The 12500-nt window shown below is 45.2% G+C and overlaps 1 protein-coding gene across 1 annotated transcript in view; it reads left to right on the top strand.

The window, feature by feature from the left end:
* The window catches only part of LOC306753186 (corticotropin-releasing factor receptor 1-like), a 53441-nt gene that overhangs the window by 11809 nt on the left and 29132 nt on the right, over positions 1–12500 (top strand). The window contains exon 4 of the mRNA XM_079237045.1: positions 12373–12458. Within this exon, the coding sequence (XP_079093171.1) occupies positions 12373–12458 (86 nt within the window). The remainder of the gene's footprint in view (positions 1–12372; positions 12459–12500) is intronic.

Genomic DNA, 12500 nt, shown 5'->3' with positions numbered 1-12500 from the left:
TCATTTCTTTTATTGAATTCACAAACTTGGCCGATCTGAAATATTACATATTTTTGTACGTATTGTGAAAGGCATATTAGTCCGTCTGTAGTGTTCAATACATCTTTCTTCCCCTGCATGTGACCGGTGTGCGCTGCAGAGGAGCCACTGGCCTCGCAGCGCGTTGTCAATCAAACGTGTAAATGTCACACGTTTACTCTCTTTTTGATCCGGACTCTTTTGATCTTAACTGTCATGACAGTCAAAGATATTTCGCTCCGGCTCTCATTAACATTTCTACATGGGAGCAGAGAGAAAAGATTAAAAAAAGAGTTGATCTTCTTGCTGAGACTAGCTGTCTGGACCGAAGCCCACTCGCAGCGCTGGACTTAGCTAATCACGCTAATCACGGCGAGCTCCTCCACGCCTCCGACGCCCTCTGAGACGGTCGCAGCATGCTGCCGAGCATATGCACGGAGCGGGGATGACAGGCGTCCGGGGGCCGATGTCCAGACCGCTCAGCCGTTGAGTCGTGACAGGCGCCCCGCGACGCCCCGCGGCGCCGCACGCCCTCCTCTGGGTTCGTGACTCGGCCCGGGCGCCACCGCCACTGCTGTCGCACGTCTGCCGCCCCGCCCGGAAATCCCCTCCGCCATTTGTTGCCGAGCTTGACTTTCCCCTAATGGTCCCCAGAGGGGAGCCCAGTGGATTGTGCGTGTGTGCGTGTGCGTGTGTGCGTGCGTGTGCGTGTGCGTGTGTGTGTGTGTGTGTGTGTGTGTGCACATGACACTGACTAGCTGTGAGTCGGCTGGTCTTGAGCCAGTCAGAGTGGATAGATAGAGGATGGATGAGGTGGGGGTGTACTTTTTATTTAGAGTAGTGCTCGCGGTCAGCGGGGTGGCAACACCCTCACCCCGTCTCACCCTCACCCCGTCTCACCCCGTCTCACCCTCCTACTCACTCACAAGGAATGCAACGCATCTCTTTTTGTTGAATGAGCTCGAGCATTCGTGGAATATTAATTTGCAGGCGCCGCAAGAAACATCAAAGACAGAGGAGACAAAAAGGGAAAGATGTAAAGCACGGCGCGAGAAGCTGGTGTGTGTGTGTGTGTGTGTGTGTGTGTGTGTGTGTGTGTGTGTGTGTGTGTGTGTGTGTGTGTGTGTGAGAGTCGGACATGAAAAGTAGATTATCCTCTCTCCTCAGACCTCCGGCCCTGGAGGCGTCTCGTGCCGCTCTGAGCCAGAACACACACTCGGTGTGAAACCTGGCGTCCTCTTCCCTCCTCGGAGTCTCAAGAGCTGCTCCAGGTTCCAGTTGTTTTTTGATGAATTTAACAAGTATCGCTTATTAAATGAAAATGAGGTGGCGGAAAAAGTTTCCCCCATGTTTTCGGAGCGCAGGTACGACTCCTCACCCGGAGCTGGCGTTGCTAACCGCGTGGACGTGTCGGGGAGACGTGGAAAGTTTCCGTAACGCGCCGGCCGTCTGGATCGGCTCAGAAACACTCGTCGTGTTGTCGGGTCGCTGTGAATGTGTTTGTGTGTGAGACGTCAGGATTAACACCTCGAGTGAAGTATTACTGTGTGTTTTCACACTGGGAAAAACAAACTCTGAAGTAACACCTTCACAGTGTTTGTTTTGTCCAACTGACAGTCCTCAACATTGTCTAAAAAAAGATTTATAGTAATATATATTTGATTGATGAACACGTTTTTTTCTTGTACTTGTATACATTTTAGATTATATTGTACGTATAAACGGAGTACCGTAAAAGTCGGGTTACACGCCGCTACTACCTTCGGTCAGTGTCCCCGTTTGCTCCCCGCTGTAGCCAGCTGGCGCTCATGCTAGTTTCCCGCTTAATTCCGCTAGCTTTCCGCTAACTTCCGCTAGCTCCCCAACAACCACTGAAGGTAACGGGACCAGCCCCGGCTCGACACCCGACTTGGGCAGAGGGGACGCGGGCAGTAGCAGCAGCAGCAGGGAGCTAGCAGCAGCAGCGGTGAGCTAGCAGCGCAGAGCTAGCTTGCTACAGCGTGACACTGACCGGAGGTAGAAGCGGCTTGTAGTAAAAAGTATAGACGTGTAAAATGCACTCAAACTACTCAAGTAGAAGTATCTCAAGTTTGTATTTGGGGACAATACTTGAGTAAACTTATTTAATACCACTTTATGAAGTATAGTATTGTACTGCACGGTGGTGTAGTGGCTCACAGCAAAGGGGTTCGGTCCCTCGGTCTGGAGTTTGCATGTTCTCCCCGTGTCAGCGTGGGTTCCCTCCGGGTTCTCCGGTTTCCTCCCACAGGCCAAAGACATGCAGCTCCGGTTATTTGGAGGCTGTAAATTGTCCGTCGGTGTGAATGGTTGTCTGTCTATGTGTGTGAGCCCTGGGACAGACTGGAGGCCGGTCCAGGGTGAACCCGGCCTTCGCCCAAAGTCAGCTGGGATCGGCTCCAGCGCCCCTAAATAGAATAAGAGGTATGGATAACGGACAGGATGTTGTTTGCGTAAGCAATCTACACGGCGGTTAAACTAAATTAAAACAGCAGTACATGCAAAATTAAGAGGAAAACAATTACAGATGCAAATGTTTATGACTTGAGACTCGTCACTTGCAAAACAAGGACTTCTGCACGGGAACCTTAAATCTAAATCCTGCAGCGATAATCACCTGCAAACATCTACGCTGCCTCACTAGTTTGAACACAGTTATGCAATGTGTTCTGTAAATTGTGTTATGAAGGATATTAAAACATTGCATCATAGAACGCGTCCATCACTGCCGCTGCATCTCCGAGGGAGACGTTCCCGTTTCGCGTGACTCTCACGTTACGTGAGAACCAAACGTGTTCCGTCTGAACGTTCACGGAACATGTGCTACCGACGGGGCTCCTCGTACATTTTTATAAAGTGAGTGAGAAAAATATTTTTCCAAGAATCATTCAGGAGCTGGCCTCCGTCCCGACCGCACGAGCGCTCACTCAGAAGCGTCCAGCGAGCGTTAAAGGAGCCGTTCCGAGGAGCTGGAGTCCGGAGGTGGTTAGCCTAGCTTAGCATAAAGACTGGCAGCTAGCCTGGCTCCCAACAACAGGTCTCGTTTGTTTATTACTTTATTATTACTTATTATTTTCCATTTGTGTAGAAAAAGCGATGGAAATGAAAATGAAAAAGGGATGTAAAGCGATGAGGAGGCCGTGACCTTCATCTTAAAACCGGCTCTGTACGTTCTGTACGGAAGGAACAAACAGACATAAATATAATTAAAGTATTGCATCATAAAGGTGAGCGTTGCTGCAGGAAACGCATTGTGCTCCTTCTCAGGTATTCAGTCTGAAGAAAAAAACTAATTTAGTGCAAATAATATGTTTTTCTCTCCGCTTGCCGGTCCTGGTTTTAATTAGACTTGTGCTCAGAAGGCACAGAGGAGGAGGAGGATGAGGAAGAGGAGGATGCTTCTGAGCTGCAGCCATTGATCCGTTGTGTTGCAGCGCTAAGTAAGTGTGACTAAATCTGGGTCAGCGTATTTGCTTGAGCGGGGCCTAACATTGCAGCAGCGTTTCTGCTGTGCTCTACGCTTTTTTTCTTCTTTTTTCGTGTGTTTTTGCCAAAGAGTGGACCCTCTGATCCACTGTGTGTGTTTAGAGATGAAAAGAGACGAGGATCCTTCTTGGCCGCCGGCGTTGCGTCCGCATGCGCCTCCAGCTCCGGTTTCCTCGGGGAGGATTTAGCACCTGGCTCCGGCTGCTTTTAACACCTCAGAGACAACAATGGCCGGTCGCCGGGCAGAGCATGAAACCCGTTTGTCACGACAATGAAATCCTCCTAAAGATGTTGGCTGTGAAATCAGCCGTCTATATTTTAGGGACCTTGAGATTGTGACCGATGTAAATGCTGTTTTACGATTGCTGCCAGAGGCTCGTCCCCAACCTGCAAGAAGACTGCAGGAGAATGTTAATAAAGTAACGCTGCAGTCTGAGGGAGATGTTCCTGCATATACATATATATATATATATATATATATATATATATATATATATATATATATATACATATATACTCACATTATCCGTGCATGTTGCGTTCACAGCACATGTTCTACTCTTTTAATAAAGTGAGAGAGAAAGACAATTTTCCAAGAAACATTCAGGAACTGGCCTCAATCCCCACTGAACCACACACACGCACACGCACACACACACACACACACACACACACACACACACACACACACACACACACACACACACACACACACACTGAACCACACACATACACTGGCCGCCTGAGCGCATCTTGTTTTTGTGAACTCAGGGCAATCATTAAAGAAACAGTTCCACATTTATATAAATACGGTTATTGACTTTCCTCTCCCAGAGATGAGAAGATCGATATCAGCGGGAGGAACGTATATTATTTTCAATTTGTGCAAAAAAAACTCAAGAAAAGCGCTGTGAATTAATACAAAATAAGTCTAAGAATAGTGTAAGTCATGTGACTTCCTCACATTGTTACGTGAAGGAAACACAAACGTCATCATATCTGCTTCATGTTTTCCACGTTGGGTTTCATCTCTTTCTTGGACGTCTTCTCACCGCAGCTTCTTCTTCTTCTTCTTCTGCAGTGGTTTAATGGCACGTGTCTAAGGAAGCATCAATAATCATTTTCTGCAGCCGATTTCCTGGAAATTCGTGCAAAATTCACCCTAAAGTTTTGACGGATACTTGGATGTATGTTGGTGTCTGCAGGACTTCACAAAGACGTGCGCAGTAGTCGCTCAGCTGTTAGCCAAGACGCCGACCACAAGCTGTTACCACGACCGCGTGAGGCTGGAAGGTATTAGTTTACCTCGTGAGGCTGAATCTGCATCCTGAGGTCCAGAGACACCACAGTCACAACACATGCAATGCTTATGACATAGATGATTCACGTAATGAGAGCTGTCTGCAGAATAATGACGGAAAAGTTACGCCCGCTATTAATAACAGCAGCGGTGGATATAATGGGATAATCACGATAATAAAAATAGATATGTGACTAATAAGGCGAAGCTGCACACCAACTATAACACAAACAAGAGACATACAGTGACTCCTCCCCCTTAGTTTGCTCTGGCCACGCCCACATTCCATCTCCGCCTCCATCTTGATCTCACTGTCCAAACTCAGAACAGGTTTATTGGCATCTAGCAGCGATGCCAATAAACCTGACAGAAATGTAAAGAGCTGGCAAAGTCCTCCTCTGTGGTACTTCCTTTACAGGGATGACTCACACACACACACACACACACACACACACACACACACACACACACACACACACACTCAATACCAGCGTCGCGGTCGCACCTGTTAAACATTTGCTGCTCAAAACAGGCTGTTTTGTTATTTCGTGGTGGAAACCAGTGACAGCCATCACAACCATCACAGCCATCACATCCATCACAACCATCACATCCATCACAACCATCACAGCCATCACAACACATCCATCACAACCATCACAGCCATCACAACCATCACAACACAGCCATCACAACCATCACAACACAGCCATCACAACCATCACAACACATCCATCACAACCATCACAGCCATCACAACACAGCCATCACAACCATCACAACACAGCCATCACAACACAACCATCACAACACATCCATCACAACCACCACAACCATCACAACACAACCATCACAACACAACCATCACAGCCATCACAACACAGCCATCACAACACATCCATCACAACCATCACAGCCATCACAACACAGCCATCACAACCATCACAACACAACCATCACAACACATCCATCACAACCATCACAACACATCCATCACAACCATCACAGCCATCACAACACAGCCATCACAACCATCACAACACAGCCATCACAACACAGCCATCACAACCATCACAACACATCCATCACAACCATCACAGCCATCACAACACAGCCATCACAACCATCACAACACAACCATCACAACACAACCATCACAACACAACCATCACAGCCATCACAACACAGCCATCACAACCATCACAACACAACCATCACAACACATCCATCACAACCACCACAACCATCACAACCATCCCATCCATCACAACCATCACAACCATCACAACCATCACAGCCATCACAACCATCACAGCCATCACATCCATCACAACCATCACAGCCATCACAATCATCACAACACAGCCATCACAACCATCACATCCATCACATCCATCACAACCATCACAACCATCATAGCCATCACAACCATCACAACCATCATAGCCATCACAGCCATCACAACCATCACAGCCATCACAACACAACCATCACAACCATCACATCCATCACAACACAACCATCACAACCATCACAACCATAACAACCATCACAACCATCACATCCATCACAACCATCACAGCCATCACAACACAACCATCACAACCATCACAGCCATCACAACACAACCATCACAACCATCACATCCATCACAACCATCACAACCATCACAGCCATCACAACACAACCATCACAACCATCACAACCATCACAACCATCACAGCCATCACAACACAACCATCACAACCATCACAGCCATCACAACACAACCATCACAACCATCACAACCATCACAACCATCACAACATCACAACCATCACAACCATCACAACCATAACAACCATCACAACCATCACATCCATCACAACCATCACAGCCATCACAACCATCACAACCATCACAACCATCACAACCATCACAGCCATCACAACACAACCATCACAGCCATCACAACACAACCATCACAACCATCACAGCCATCACAACTATCACAACACAACCATCACAACCATCACAACCATCACAACCATCACAGCCATCACAACACAACCATCACAACCATCACAGCCATCACAGCCATCACAACACAACCATCACAACCATCACAGCCATCACAACACAACCATCACAACCATCACAGCCATCACAATACAACCATCACAACCATCACAGCCATCACAACCATCACAGCCATCACAACACAACCATCACAACCATCACAGCCATCACAACACAACCATCACAGCCATCACAACACAACCATCACAACCATCACAGCCATCACAACACAACCATCACAGCCATCACAATACAACCATCACAGCCATCACAACCATCACAACCATCACAGCCATCACAACACAACCATCACAGCCATCACAATACAACCATCACAACCATCACAGCCATCACAGCCATCACAACACAACCATCACAACCATCACAGCCATGACAACACAACCATCACAACCATCACAGCCATCAAAGCCACTGGTCTGCACCACTCTAATCTGCTGCAGCTGTAAACCCTCGTGCAGAAACATCATCAGGAGGAACGACTGAGGCGTTTATTGTCAGTCGTAAAGCGGAGACACGTGTTGTGTTTATAATGTACGATGTTGTGTCTTTATCCTTCTGACATTTATCAACATGCAATATATTTTTATTGTCATATGCATAGACAACAGACAGTTAGTTTACTAGTTGTTAGTTCACACACAGAATTACAATATAGTTAAGCTAAGAAAAATACAAAAAAACACTCCTATTAATGCTAATAGTATAAGAAAATATGTAAAATAAGGCACAACAATATGACAACTGTAAGTTTTAGAAATGAGCTTTGACCAGTTCACAGTGGTTCTCAAACTGTGGGGCGCGACCCTCTAGTGGGGCACGGAGGTATCACAGGTGGGGCGCGGGAGATTTTGGGGGAAATTATTGTCTGCATTTGACCCATCCTCACACATATCTGCACTCATTTTGTTTTGTTTGACACAAATTGAACGTTATTGTTATGATCTTTAGATTTAGTGAAAAGCAGGTTATTTGCAGCCACAATATGCAATTTGTTTGACAAATATTAGTTATTTTTTTGCACAAAAAGTTGCTACTTCAATAAAGATTCAGCACCATTTTGTTAGATTATTGTAACAGAAGTCACAGAAGAACATTAGGAACCAAAATGTTTGATCAATCCCTGTAATCCCTCACATATTTGTGTGTTCTCCGCCTGCAGTCCCACTCGACTATACGACGAGTGTAGAAGCGTCGGGGCTTTAAAACTGAATTTACTTCGGCTGTAAAACTCCTCTCACCTCGTCTCGGGCAAACAATGAACCGAAAGAAATAATGAATTAAAAAGCACAAAGGTGACCAGGAGCAGGCTGCTGCATTTGGTTATTGCATAACGAAATGTGACATTTAGTCTTTGCTATAAAGTGTATGATATATACGGTCTTTCTGTATCATAAAGAGGTTCAGCAGCCATAAATCAGTGTGTGGTCCGGTGCCAGAAAGCGTTTATTTCAAGGTCATCCTGCTGGATTTGAAGGCTTTATACTATATATTATATATATATTTCCTCCTTAAAGCTCTGCCGCCCGTTCGGGGTCTTTCTGGCGGCTTTTCACGGATTTCTTTAAACATTTGCTCTGCACTTTGGTTTTTAAATGTTGGCGCTCGCTAAATGAAGTCACTTCATTGCTTTGACAGTAATCCATTTCTAAATGTTCGCGGCCTCGTGAACCCCGGAGCAAAGTCGCCCGGTCATGCCGTGTCACGTAAACTCGATTGGAATAAACGGAGAGAATTAACGGGAGCTCTCTCTTCTTCTTCTTCTTCTTCTTCTTCTTCTTCTTCTTCTTCTTCTTCTTCTTCTTCTTCTTCTTCTTCTTCTTCTTCTTCTTCTTCTTCTTCTTCTTCTTCTTCTTTTTTTGCCAGTGCACGTTAAATTCAGTCACACACAAAGTCTGATGGGGGAAAATAGATTTTTTTCTTCTCAAGAGAAATAAATCAGTTCAAAAACCGCTGATAGCGAAACCGCCGTTCACGGACTCCGAACTGAAAAATGGATTCTTTAATCTTCTCCTTTTGTGAATGCAAATAATTTAACGAGGCTACAGAACTTTTGACTTTGGCGTAATTCACCTCAGACAGATTGTAAAGCTCTCTAGGATATTGCCTCTGGGATTTAGGGAATATCTCGCGCAAGGTAATCTTGATTGGGGGTGACGGCCCCGCTCTCGTCAACGAGCTATTTTTACCCTCCGCTGCCCGCAGGCAACCCACCTCCTCATCTCCTACCTCCTCATGTCCTACCTCCTCAAAACGCCTCATCATTAAAACATTCATCTAAGATTAACAGCCTCTCTCTCTCTCTCTCTCTCTCTCTTTGAGCTAAAACAGAGCTCATCTCAAATTTGGTGAAAATGTCCGTCTGATTTATAAATGTCTGACATGTGAGACTCTTTACCAGCTTTCACGCTCGATTATTATCTTCAGAATAAGCTGTTGGCTTTAGAATCATTGTAAAAATAGATTTTTTTAACATTTTATTGGGTTGTGAAATATTGCATAAACAGTTGTGGCTTTTCGCCGACACTGCAGTAAATCTTTATGTTGTTTTTTTTTGGCAGTAATTATTATTTCGTGTGAACGCTGGAAGACGATTCACTCAAGCGTCAGAAGGTTGGACACTTTCCCGGTTCGAGATCATTTTACGGTTTCTGACCGTAAACGATCCCAATGCGTCGCGCTTCACTTCCTGCTGCAGCTGTTTGCGTGTGAACGGCATCAGCTGACAGGAAGTGGAGCGTGGAGCTCGAGCTGTTAGCGATGCTGTTGAAGCGCTACGTTTATTATTCACATCCGTCCATGTTTACAAAAATATTCCGTAGTTTTCCAATAAAAAATGCAAACAATTGAACGCACAGATTGTTCGGTTTTGAGACATTTCCACAACTTTTTTTTTGCATTTTCAACTCGTATTCACTCATTCATCCATTTAAACTTCCACGTCTTCAGTTATAATTCGAGTTAAAATCCCATTAAAACTTATTTTTAAAACGCATTCTTCTTTGAAGCTGACTGAAAAGTACCTTCTTGTGTGTATTGGAGTAGTTAACATCACACTCATGGGAAATCTTATTAAATCTTCCATAAAATGTTCACTCTTCAAACATCATTTTAGCTTAAATTTCCGTCTCAAACGTCTCGACCCGGGGGAGCAGAGTGTGTGTCTGTGTGTGTGTGTGTGTGTGTGTGTGTGTGTGTGTGTGTGTGTGTGTGTGTGTGTGCGTGTTGTTTTTTGTTGCAAACCAGCACCTCATTTCTCTAAATGATGCGTTGTTGATGGATGCTGACAGCGTTTTTCAGCTTCAGCAAACTTTTCTTTCTCCGCCCGGTTCTGTAAACCGTCAAAAGGTTTCTGACGACCCGAGTCGACCCGCCTCGCCATCGGGGTCGGACGCGTCCAAAGAACTCCGTGAGAAACGTTTGTCTACGAGACGAGAGACGAGCCGCCGACACTTTGAGACGAGCTCTCTGCTGATTGTCTCTCTGGAGATGAAGCAGACGCTCTCATGCGCTATTCATGTGTCTTTCATCCGCTATTGTACCGGGCTAACTTAATCGTATGCTGCTCATTACATTAACTCAACCTGCCGATGTATAAAAAAACCCGAATATCTTTTAAAATATTTCTGACATCTCCCCTTTCATCTTTAAATTGCCTTATTTGCAGCATTTCAAACCCACCGTGTCCAGTTTGATGATTTCATTTCCTTCATCTTTAAGGAATAATAAATGTGAAATGACAAATGTGAAATTTGTTGCAGATTATTTCGCTCCCGTCCTGTGAAATGTGAGCGGTGATGGAGCGAGACCCCGCGTGGAGGGGGAAATAATAATTTGCCTCATCATTTGTCAGAGCCTTCATGCCCACTGGGGCGGCATTATCCAGCAAATGTGCAGAAAGGGTGTTTTTTTACAGAAAATAATCACCGGTCCGCTGCCTGGGCTTCAGTCTGAGTCTCTCTTTTGATTTAAGGAGGCGATGGAGATCGGGATTTCATAAATTTGCCTTTTTAATTGTGTCACAGCTTGACGTGAAGCTGTCGAGGATTTCCCATAAATGTGAATTACCCGCTGACCCGCCGCTCTTAGAAATACTTTTATACTTTACCCGATGCAGTAATTGGCTCGTCCTCATGCAACCCCTTTTGGTTGGAACTTTATATAAAAAGGTTTCAGAGGGTTCTAACATAACACTGAAGGATTGTGCTCAGAACCATATGTGAAAGGTTTCAACCAGAACCCCCCAATGAGAGGTTCTTTAGGGAACCCTCTTATGTTGTAAGGATTCCACCCAGAACCCTGGAGGTTCTATCAGTCTGCCATTTGGTGCTGGACAGGAAGCACCTGGGCTTTTAGAACCCTAAAAACAGCTGCCTGCTGTCACTGAGAAAGGTTTCATCGAGAACCCACCCAAGGGTTTCCATCAAGAACCCTTTTATATGCCAAGGGTTTTCATCTAGAACCCTAAAAACAGCTGCCTGCTGTCACTGAGAAAGGTTTCATCGAGAACCCACCCAAGGGTTTCTACCGAGAACCCTTTTATATGCCAAGGGTTTTCATCTAGAACCCTTTTATATGCCAAGGGTTTTCATCTAGAACCCACCCAATGGTTTCCACTAAGGACCCTTTTATATTCCAGGGTTTTATATAGAACCCACCTAAGGGTTCCTACCAAGAACCCTTTTATAATTCAAGGGTGTCATCGCGACTCAATCCAGGGGGTTCTACTGAGAACCCTTTTATATTCCAAGGGTTTCTACCGAGAACCATTTTATATTCCAAGGTTTTCAACTTGAACTCACCCAAAGGTTTCTACCGAGAACCCTTTTATATGCCAAAGGTTTCATCTAGAACCCACCCAAGGGATTCTACCAAGAACCCTTTTGTACTCAAAGGGATTCATCTCGACTCAATCCAGGAGGTTATACCGAGAACCCTTTTATATTCCAAGGGTTTCATCATGAGATTTCCTTAAGAACCCGTAGTCTTTCAAAGAACCCTTTCTTCAAAAACAAATCTTCAGAAGCAAATAGTTCCAAGCAGAACCTCAGTCCTTCTGTTTTTTAAAACCCTTATTTATGAGAATGAGCGTCTGCTGTGGAAAGCATGGCACCACGAGAATGTGGGTCAACGTGTTTTATTGGAAAAGAAATGAAATGAACACAAGCTGAACGCAGCTCACTGGAGGTTATAAGCGTCTGAACGTAAAGAACGAGGAAGAGGAAGAGGAAGAGGGTGGTAGACGGGCCTGACAGCTAACGTGTGAAACCTCACAGCTTGTAGCTCTACCTCTAATGATATCGCTCCCTATTAGCCTCAAAAGCAGAAAAGGTCGCAGTGCCACTACGAATCGAGCAGGAAGGATACCAGCTTTAAAAAAAGTGAATTATTTCTTAAAAAGTGAAGAAAGAATGAGAAAAATTTTGTTATTTGTACTTGAAACAACTGCTTTTCTTCTCTTTCTCTCCATGCAGATAATGTGTACAGGAAGTGTCTTGCTAACGGGACGTGGGCGCTGAAGGGGAACTACTCCATGTGTAAGGCCATCCTGCACGAGGAGGTAAGGCTTCACTGTGGCTCCATGCGTCCTGATTAATGAGGC

This window comes from Taurulus bubalis (assembly GCF_910589615.1).
Source record: "Taurulus bubalis genome assembly, chromosome: 2".
Taxonomy (NCBI): Eukaryota; Metazoa; Chordata; class Actinopteri; order Perciformes; family Cottidae; genus Taurulus; species Taurulus bubalis.
The sequence above is the reverse complement of the archived record's forward strand: the minus strand, read 5'-3'. Positions and strand labels throughout refer to the sequence as shown.